Source organism: Nycticebus coucang, chromosome 13, assembly GCF_027406575.1.
Source record: "Nycticebus coucang isolate mNycCou1 chromosome 13, mNycCou1.pri, whole genome shotgun sequence".
Classification (NCBI taxonomy): domain Eukaryota; kingdom Metazoa; phylum Chordata; class Mammalia; order Primates; family Lorisidae; genus Nycticebus; species Nycticebus coucang.
The window spans coordinates 103177230-103187785 of record NC_069792.1 but is presented as its reverse complement, the minus strand read 5'-3'; the positions used below and the strand labels follow the sequence as shown (position 1 = coordinate 103187785).

Here is a 10556-nt window from a genome sequence, read left to right as displayed (position 1 = left end):
AACCCTAACCCTAACCCTAACCCTAACCCTAACCCTAACCCTAACCCTAACCCTAACCCTAACCCTAACCCTAACCCTAACCCTAACCCTAACCCTAACCCTAACCCTAACCCTAACCCTAACCCTAACCCTAACCCTAACCCTAACCCTAACCCTAACCCTAACCCTAACCCTAACCCTAACCCTAACCCTAACCCTAACCCTAACCCTAACCCTAACCCTAACCCTAACCCTAACCCTAACCCTAACCCTAACCCTAACCCTAACCCTAACCCTAACCCTAACCCTAACCCTAACCCTAACCCTAACCCTAACCCTAACCCTAACCCTAACCCTAACCCTAACCCTAACCCTAACCCTAACCCTAACCCTAACCCTAACCCTAACCCTAACCCTAACCCTAACCCTAACCCTAACCCTAACCCTACCCTAACCCTACCCTAACCCTACCCTAACCCTAACCCTAACCCTAACCCTAACCCTAGCCCTAGCCCTAGCCCTAGCCCTAGCCCTAGCCCTAGCCCTAGCCCTAACCCTAACCCTAACCCTAACCCTAACCCTAGCCCTAGCCCTAGCCCTAACCCTAGCCCTAGCCCTAGCCCTAGCCCTAGCCCTAGCCCTAGCCCTAACCCTAACCCTAACCCTAACCCTAACCCTAGCCCTAGCCCTAGCCCTAACCCTAACCCTAACCCTAACCCTAACCCTAACCCTAACCCTAACCCTAACCCCTAACCCTAACCCTAACCCTAACCCTAACCCTAACCCTAACGCCAACTCCAACCCTGACCCTAAACCATAACCTGAACCAGAACCTGACCGAAACCCTAACCCTATCCATAACCCTACCCCAACCCTAACCCCTAACCCTTCTTGACACTTACCGTAACTCTAACCCCTAACCCTAACCACAACCCTAAACATAACCCCAACCCTAACCCCTTACCTTGACCCTACCCTCACCCTGACCCTGATCCTAACCCTAGCCCTAAAACCCTAACCCTAACATTTACCCTCACCTTACCCATACTTTTCCCCTTCTCAAACAATATCCCCATATTTGCAGTGTATGATACAGAAATTCAGACCCATGTGTAAGGTTGGGATCACCAAGGGTGGCAATAGTGGCATCTTCAGGGCACATTGTGAAGTCCAGCCTATGACCATGGATCACTGCCCAGTGCAAAAGGAACTTCCAATGCAAGAAACATGAGCCATGATTCAGGACACAGTCAAAGGGGGAATACAACATGTCACTGCTGGCAGCCAGACGCAAAGCCCAGAGTGAGAGTAGCAATATCATGCCCGGGCTCCTCCTGGTCCATCTTGCCACCCAACAGAGACCTAGAGGACACAGAGAACACTGTGGGCAGAAGGTCCCTCCGGTTGAAGCAGCAGACCCTGGGTGGAGACTTCCACCACCTTCAAGAATGTTGGTTCCTGTCTCAACACTGTCAGCCACTAGAGCAGCAATTTTCAACCTGTGGGTCACGACCCACAGGAACTGTATTAAAGGGTCGTGGCATTGGGCGGCGCCTGTGGCTCAGTGAGTAGGGCGCCGGCCCCATGTGCCGAGGGTGGCAGGTTCAGGCCCAGCCCCAGCCAAACTGCAACAAAAAAATAGCTGGGCGTTGTGGCGGGCACCTGTAGTCCCAGCTGCTCGGGAGGCTGAGGCAAGAGAATCGCGTAAGCCCAAGAGTTAGAGGTTGCTGTGAGCCGTGTGACGTCATGGCACTCTACCTGAGGGCGGTACAGTGAGACTCTGTCTCTACAAAAAAAAAAAAAGAAAAGGATCGTGGCATTAGGAAGGTTGAAAACTACTGCACTAGAGGATGTGGGAGCAGCACATAACTAAGTGCATGACCTTCCCCATTATCCCCATAACTGCAAGGTTCTCATGAGCTATGCCCTACACACAATAAAGACTGTTACTGGAAAGCTAAAATACATTAGTAGTTTATTTGCAATGACATTCAATGAAGTATTGTTGTGCAGTATTGAAAACGGAAAAATGACTACCCTGTTTCCCCAAAAATAAGACATCCTCCGAAAATAAGACCTACTTACAGGAAAGATAAGACATCCCCTGAAAATAAGACCTAGCGCATCTTTGGGAGCACACCTTAAAATAAGACACTGTCTTATTTTCGGAGAAACATGGTAGCAAGAGCCTAATAGCTCAGTGAATAACAATTTTTTAAAAACAATCTCACTTTGTCACCCTCAGTAGAGTACTGTGGCATCATAGCTCACAGCAACTTCAAACTCATATGCTCAAGCGATTCTCTTGCCTCTTTCTCCCAAGTAGCTGGGACTATAGGTGCCCACCATAGCACCTGGCTATTTTTAGGGATGGGATCTGCTCTAGCTCAGGCTGGTCTCAAACTCCTGAGCTCAAGAAATCCACCTGCCTCGGCCTCCCAAATGCTGAGATTACAGGTGTGAGCCACGATACCCAGCCTTTAACAGTTGATTTTCAAAGAACTATTAGGCAGAAGTTGGTAATAATATAAAGAATTAATATTCCGTAAATGCTCATTGTCTCAACATGTTCCTAGGCTTTGGTTAGCCATCCCCCTTAACCTTCTCAGTTACGTCCATGGTGGGTCCTATCACCATCCCCATTCCACAAGTGACAGGTCACAGGAACCTGCCTAGGATTGTACACCTGAACAGAGCCAGGCCTGGACGTAAGCCAGACACAGAGGGTGTCAGGAGAGATGCTGGTGTCATAACAGTGCCGAAAAGGAGGAATAGACGTGCACATGATGTGATGGTCAGACAAGATGTGGACCAAGCCCCACTGCCGACCATCATGCCCTTTTTCCTCCTTACACCACGTTTTTGCCTTATATGAGGAGCAGAGTCCAGGGAGGAAGCTCAGTCAGGTGCACAGTAGGGATCCAGAGATGCTATAACTAACTGAATGAAATGCAAAACGACAAAATACTGCATACAGCAAACCATCATTACAGCTTACTTTAGGTGGCTGGTCTTTAGGTGGGAGGTCTGCATGTCTCTAAGTCTATTTACTCCCATTATCCAAAACAGACACAAATTCAGCTACAGCAGTGGTTCTCAACCTTCCTAATGCCACAGCCCTTTAATACAGTTCCTGTGGGTCGTGACCCACTGGTTGAGAACCGCTGAGCTACAGGAAACAAGTGTGGAGTCAGAAATAGCTGCTCCCTGCTTCCCTCCAGCCCAGTCCTCAACGTGGGCTCCTTGCTGGTGACTTCCCCCACACAGGCCTGGGATATAACCTGGTCCAGGGTTGGGGCTCTGGCATCTCCATGCCCTCTCTGCATCTGTGGGAGAACTATGTGAGATGGTCACACAACCCATGAGGATGACGGTACCTGGGAGCCACTGGCTTCAAGATTCTCTCAACTCCAGGAAAGTTTGGAGATAAAACCAGTGGCTCCCACAATCCTTGGATGCTATCTGGGGACTGTGGGGGCCCGTTTTCCTCATGTCTTTCTTAAAGCAGATCAGATGGGAGGGGAGGCTTAGTGAGGATTCCATTCCCAGCCTCCTTCCTAGCAGGTAAAAGCAGCACTGCTGGCTGCAAAAGAGTATCACCACTGGATCATCCCCGTATTATTTGTTTGTCCCTTGGTCTTAACCAACAATCCATAATTACAAACTATGGATACCTTGGCCAAGCACAATGGCTCACATCTGTAATCCTAGTACTCCAGGAGGCCGAGGCTGGTGGCTTGCCTGAGCTCAGGAATTCCAGACCAGCCTGAGCCAGAACGAAATGCCCAGGCATTGTGGCAGGCACCCATAGTTCCAGCTACTCGGGAGGCTAAGGCAAGAGAATCACTTGAACCCAAGAGTTTGCAGTTAATGTGAGCTGTAACGGCACAGCACTCTACTGAGGGTGACAAACTTAAGACTGTCTCCAAAAAAAAAAAGAACTATGGATACTGGTTCTTGGTTCACTTCCCAAACATACTCATTAACTCCCCCACAGCTGCCTTCAGGGAGAGAGCTGTATGTTCTATCAAGGCAATTATATGGTATTCCAGATAGCACATTTGAAATGATTCCATTCACTAGTAGGAACCAAGTGCAAATGTACACTGCAGGAAGGAAGCTTTCATTTCAATCCTGGAACCACATTCACAGCTAGACGTCAGACTTTGGTCTGAGGAGTCTGTAAGAGGAGACAAGACAGTATTTCATATCCAAATGTGAGATGTGCTGGTGAAAAGCTAACCCTCTCCATCACCCTCACCCAGACCAAATCTGATCAAGTCAATCCTGGGCCCTTAGATGGATGGACCAAGAAATAGGTAGTTATAACAGGAACCAAGAGGGAGCCTCTGGATAGAAAAGCATGGAGAGACAACCAAAAGAAAAAAGAAAATATCTGGGCTCAGCACCCATAGGTCTGTGGTTAGGGCGCTGGCCACATACCCTGAGGTAGGCAGGTTTGAACCCAGCCCAGGCCTGCTAAATAACAATGACAACTGCAACCAAAAAATAGCCAAGTGTTGCAGCGGACACCTGTAGTCACAGCTACTAGGGAGACTGAAGTAAGAGAATCACTTAAGCCCTAGAGTTTCAGGTTCTGTGAGCTGTGACACCATGGCACTCTACCCAGAGAGACATAGTGAGACTCTCTCAAAAAAAAAAAAATCTGCCCTGGTGTCTCCTTCACTCAGGCCCTCCCAACTCCTATAGATAGATCTGAGGGCAAAGGGTCAAACTGCTGATGGGGGGTGGGTTCAGGGGAAAGGAGGTGACAATAAGATCCAAAGTCTGACTATCCTAGTCCAATCATCACAAGTCCAGAAGGAGGCTGGGTGCAATAGGTTACACCTGTAATCCTAGCACTCTGGGAGGCGGAAAGGAAAATGGCTTGAGCCCAGGAGTTTGAGGTTGCTGTAAGCTATGATGCCAGGACACCCTACGTAGGGCAACAGAGGGAGATTCTGTCCTCCAAAAAATACCAAAGTAGGGCGGTGCCTGTGGCTCAAAGGGGTAGGGCGCCGGCCCCATATGCCAGAGGTGGTGGGTTCAAACCCAGCCCTGACCAAAGACTAAAAAAAGAAAACAACTAAGTCCAGAAAGGACAAACCTGTCGTCCAGCAGTTTATCAGCCTACTCTGACAGGGGAGAATTTCCATTAGATTTATGGGACATCTCACCAGAGATGGTGTTTTACTAAAAGGATGTTTAGGTAAAATCTAAATGCAAGTATTTTGATGGACACACAGCAAAACAGAGCTGTATAGTTTATAGTGTCAACATCAAGTCCAAACTGGGAAGTGAAGCAGGGTTCTATTTCCTTGGAAACCACAAAGATAGGTTGGAAACAGTGTCCCAAGGCTACTTAATTGGAAACTCTGCATCTGAATTGTAAATCAAGGAATCTTCTCAAGCTCATCCCTCCTATGGATGTCTATTAGCAAAGTGTTTAAGATTTTAATAAACATGGATTCTCAGTATGAAGTCACAGACACTCAAAGAGGTCATTATGACACTTCACATCTGTACAGCGCCCATGGGAGAATAACCGCTTCCCGGCTCGGCACATGTAGCTCCAGCAGCTAGGGCTCCAGCCACATATACCAGAGCTGGCGGGTTCGAACCTAGCCGGGGCCTGCCAAACAACAATGGCAACTACAAAAAAAAAAAATACCCAAGCATTGTGGCAGGCGCCTGCAGTCCAAGCTACTTGGAAGGCTGAGGCAAGAGAATTACTTAAACCCAAGAGTTTGAGGCTGCTGTGAGCTGTGATGCCATGGCACTCTACCAAGGGTGACATAGTAAGACTGCCTCAAAAAAAGAAAAAGGAAAAAAAAAAGGCAAAGAAAAACTGTTTCCTGTTTTATCTGAACCTGTTACCTTGAACTGATGAATGACAGAGCAGAGTTCCTTTCCCAGAAGCCAGTCATGCTAATATCTAGAAAAACAGCAATTTGAGTGAAAGGGACAAGTTTTAAGACTCGAAGCAAGGTAAGAGTCTGGTTACTTTAGGAGCAGAGGGAGGACCAAATTAAAGGGGCCGTCAGGTGTGCAGACATGTGCAGGCCTGTGTAGGGCCTTCCCATCAGCCTTCATATTGTATTCTGGGCAAAGGGAAGTCACTGGATCAGGAGAATGTTATCCAACATCCATGAAGGGTACAGACAGTGAACAGACAGTAATGGAGATTAATGTTAGAAAGTTAGCACAGCAGGCAAGTAAGAGGGCAGAACCAGAATGAGCATCAGCAAAGATAATGAACACGTGAAAGATCTGAGATTTATTTTGAAGACAGAGCTGACATACCAGCTAAAGTATTGGACATACAGTGTTGGAGAAAGGAGGCAACAGAGGTGATACAGGTTTTAATCTAATCAAGTAGATGGGCAGTAACACCATTCACCAAAAAGCAGAAAACAAAGGGAGATTAGGAGTCTCATCAGGTGTTCTGAACAAATTAAGTTTGAAAGACCTATGAAACACTAATGTGGAGATGGCAGTTGGGCTCTAAGTATCCATCTAGTCTGGAATGCAAGTTTGGAAGACAATAGTTAAGATCAAGCTGCTGAGGAGGATCAGGTCACCTGAAGATCCCAACTCAATGGGGCAAAGGACCTAAGACTGATGCCTGGAGCCACCAACATTTAGATACTAGGAGGTCCATTAAAGCACAATCCAGAGCAAGAGACTCCCTGTTCCCAAGGACAGAGAGTAGTCTGATGGAAGCTACAATGGTTAACTGAAAATGACACCTGCTCAGGAACAAAGGCAACATGGACTGGCTCGGCTCCCATAGCACAGTGGTTAGGGCACCAGGCTCATATACCAAGGGTGGCGGGTTCGAACCTAGGCCAGCTAAAAATAAAATAAAAATGTATACTTCTGGGCGGCGCCTGTTAGGGCGCCGGCCCCATATACCAAGGGTGGTGGGTTCAAACCCAGCCTCGGCCAAACTGCAACAAAATAGCTGGGCGTTGTGGCGGGCACCTGTAGTCCCAGCTGCTTGGGAGGTTGAGGCAACAGAATCACCTAAGCACGAGAGCTGAAGGTTGCTGTGAGTCCCGTGACATCATGGCACTCTACCAAGGGTGGTAAAGTGAGACTCTGTCTCTACAAAAAAAAAAAAAAAAAAAAGTAAACTTCTGGGCAGCACCTGTGGCTCAGTGGGTAGGGTGCCAGCCCCATATACCTAGGGTGGTGGGTTCGAACCCTGCCCTGGCCAAACTGCAACTAAAAAATAGCTGGGTGTTCTGGCGGGCATCTGTAGTCCCAGCTCCTCAGGAGGCTGAGGCAAGAGAATTGCCTAAGCCCAAGAGTTGGAGGTTGCTGAGAGCTGTGACATCACAGCCCTCTACAGAGGGCGAGAAAGTGAGACTGTCTTTTTAAAAAAAGGCAACATGGACAAAGGACCAAGCTCTGGAGAACCTGGACCAGAAGTGCCAGACTCCTCCCTAATCTGTACTTCCTTTAACACAAACAGTGCACTCTTTCACTCATTATCCATTTTTATCAAAAAAAAAGAGAGAGACAGAGAGAGAGATTAGGGCAATATGCCATAACAGCATGAAGCACTAACCCATTGTATAGGGAATCCTTTCAAAAGTGAGCAGTATACAATCATGTAGTTTCCCCACTAATCCTTGCTACCAACCTAAAGACTGAATACAATACCCTTTTTATAACACACTAAACATACACTTCAATTTATTGTAGAATATTTTCTAAATGTACTGATCTCCTGGCAGGAGGAACATTTCATCAGAAATCCTACAAATGGGGTCCTGTGCCTATCTAACAGTCCCATACCTAACCAGTAGCCCCAGATCCTCAGACCAACCAGGGACAGAACAGCCTCACATTTGTCAAGAGAGAATTCCTACAAAAGTTCTGCACTCAAGACAAACCCCACACTACCCTTCAGGAGGGAAACTGTGCCAAGATTGGAGTCTAAAAGAAACTGAACTTAAACTCTTCATCAGGAGTGTCCACAGTGGCCTGGATTCTCACTGCAGGGCGAGGCCTGCAGACCCTTCGACTCTTCTTTCTGGTGGCTTCATCTACAGGATGCACCTGGGCGGAATGAGCAGCTGTCAGGGAGAGGGAAGGAGATGGTGCCAGAATTGAATAAAAATAGCTAACATTACCTGTACATTACCCATACAAACATAACCCCTTTGCACAAAATACCTAATTTATCAAAATTTTAAGGTAGACATTATTATCCCTCATTTACAGTCACACAGAGATTTGGTAACTTGCCAAAAGTGTTAATGCTACTAAGCTGTTGATTCAGGATTTGAACCCAGTTCATCTGGCTCCAAGAAATGTGCTCATAGGATCTGAATTCATGGCCAGCAGAGAAAGCCAAGGCACAAACAGTGGAAAAATAATTGTCATCTTGGGTCACACATTAAATACAGACACTGTGTAAGCTTATGAGAAAAAAAATCCATGCATAATTTTTGTAATATCTGCCACCACCAATAAGCAAAAAAATCCTCACATAATCCACACGCGGCCTGCAGGGCTCAGGTTAGACGCCTTCTCGCTTTTGTTCCCTAAGTGTTGCCCCCTTATCCCCTTGAACTAGGCCCTCCAAAATCAACCGGTTCCCAGATACTCACCAGACCTGAGAGACCGCAGGGCCTCATGCCACTCTGCTTCCATCTGAGCCCTATAGTCCCCAAACAAGGAGCGCATCAACTGCCTCTTCCGGGGCAGGGGGGTTCTTTTGCTGCACAGAGTTCGGATAGCCCCCATTGCCTGCTCTTCTGGAAATAAAAATAAAAGATTAGCGACCTCTATACTCACTCCCTATCATCCCGCCATAAAGGCAACTACTCCATCCCCTGCCAGCACCTGCAAACCATGGCACTGTACCGTCCACATCCCCCATCTCTATAGAAGAGCCCCTTACTCTGTTTCGGGGTGGGTTTCTGCGTCTTGAGGCCCAACTCTAGCTGCTCCACACACCAGGCCAGTTCCTGGGCCAACTGCTTCGCCTGTGATAGATTGGCAAGTGGCTGTGAGAGGACATGGGAGCCCCACAATCCCTAGCCCCATCCCGCAAGGATTCGAACCTGGATCCATCCTCCTCCAAGCCTTAACACCACAGATCCCACCAGCCCGTGGACTCGCACCCAGATTGCACCCGGGGATTCCACTCTTCCCAACTAAAGCTCGCCCTTGCCTGGGCCTCAGCGCTCAGGGGGGCTTCCTCCGGGGCAGGCTTTTCTGAGGTCTTCCTGCCTCCATTCGCCACAGAGGCCCTGTTCCAGGTTTTCTTCTTATTCTTTTGCTTCCTGAAGAATGCGTCACCTTGACCGCCTACCGGGTGTGCTGCGCAGGGGGCGTCACTGCTTGTGCGTCGCCCTGAGCAGAGACAAACAGCGGGAGGATTCTGGGAGCTGGAAGCCGGGCCAGAGGCCCGGGGTCTGCAGGGAGCGCGGGCGGTACCCGGGCCTGGGGCCGCCGGAGCCTCCAGAGCAGAATGACTTAGAGCCTGGAGAAAGGAGGGCAGTACGAAAGTCACCAAGGAGCTGCCAACAGCCCAAGGTCCCGCCCGCAAGTATACCCCACACAGCTCACCGCCATACGCCGCGACCACCACCAAAGCCACCTCAGGTCCGATGCCGAATTCCTTCCTCCAAAAGGCATCTGCGGTGCGCGAAAGTTCCGCCGGGCACAAGAGTTCCGCCTGGGGCGGGGCCTGAAGGGTTCCAGGAAGAGGCCGCAGAGCATGACGGAAGAATGCTGTGCTGCGTGCTCCGTTGTGGTAGGAAGGACGAAGTTCTAAGCAAGAGTGCGTCCTCTCCAAACTCCCTATCTAGTGGGAAGGGAAGGCCAGTAAACAAAACATAACATGCGTTGCACAGAGCGGCTGTGCGGGAAGCGTCAGGAGAGTGGTCACCAATGCCCCCTGCGAACGAAGGAAGAGACCTCCAACTTGTGACCTGACGCAGCCGGTGGCAACAGAGTCTGGCTCGCTGCGCCGCAGAGGTCAGTTAACGGAGGCTGGCGGAGGAGGCTAGCTAGAGCGAGCCTGGGTGAGGTCTTCTCAGAGGGACCAGGTCACAGGTTTGCTTTCATTCTAATGCTGGGGGAAGTCATGTAAACCAGAAAAGTGATAGGATCTTACTGAGATGTGTATTTTACAGATTACTCTGTTTTTGTGTGATGGTCAATTGAGGTGGCGGGACAATGTAGGGTCTGTGGGAGAGAAGAGTCCTATCGCATAACTTACTTGGAACATCTGCAGAAGACCCACAGCAAACATACCTAATGCTGAGAAGTTTGATGATTTTCTGCTAAGATTAGGGACAAAGCAAGGATATCCACTCCCACTACTACAGTTCAACATTGTATTGGAAGTTATAGCTAATGTAATAAAACCAGAACAGATTGGAAAGGAAGTAATAAAATTATCCTTGTTCATGGATGCCATGACTGTGTAGAAAATCCCAAAGAATCCACAACAACAACAAAACTACTGAAAGTAATATGTTATTATAGCAAAGTTGCAGGATGCAAGGTTAATATACTAAAGTCAAATGGTTTCTTATATACCAATGAACAATTGG

At 48.4% G+C, this 10556-nt stretch overlaps 1 protein-coding gene across 1 annotated transcript; it reads right to left on the bottom strand.

Annotated features, from left to right (window-relative positions):
* Nucleotides 1-5644: 5644 nt before the first annotated feature.
* C13H8orf33 (chromosome 13 C8orf33 homolog) lies at nucleotides 5645-9642 on the bottom strand. Its single transcript, XM_053558242.1, has 5 exons — nucleotides 9565-9642; nucleotides 9167-9478; nucleotides 8894-8978; nucleotides 8601-8747; nucleotides 5645-8063 (listed from the first exon to the last, which is right to left on the bottom strand). Exons 1-5 carry the CDS (start codon nucleotides 9631-9633, stop codon nucleotides 7924-7926), a joined length of 753 nt encoding a protein of 250 aa, XP_053414217.1. The 5' UTR covers nucleotides 9634-9642; the 3' UTR covers nucleotides 5645-7923.
* Nucleotides 9643-10556: the final 914 nt, after the last annotated feature.

What these genes read in the sequence shown, in the direction of transcription:
- C13H8orf33 (XM_053558242.1), bottom strand. Translation starts at nt 9,633, where the DNA reads ATGCCTTTTGGAGGAAGGAATTCGGCATCGGACCTGAGGTGGCTTTGG. An exon ending in GGTGGTCGCGGCGTATGGCG is followed by an intron (nt 9,479 to 9,564) that starts GTGAGCTGTGTG and finishes TCCTTTCTCCAG; the next exon opens with GCTCTAAGTCATTCTGCTCT. An exon ending in CCCTGAGCGCTGAGGCCCAG is followed by an intron (nt 8,979 to 9,166) that starts GCAAGGGCGAGC and finishes AATCTATCACAG; the next exon opens with GCGAAGCAGTTGGCCCAGGA.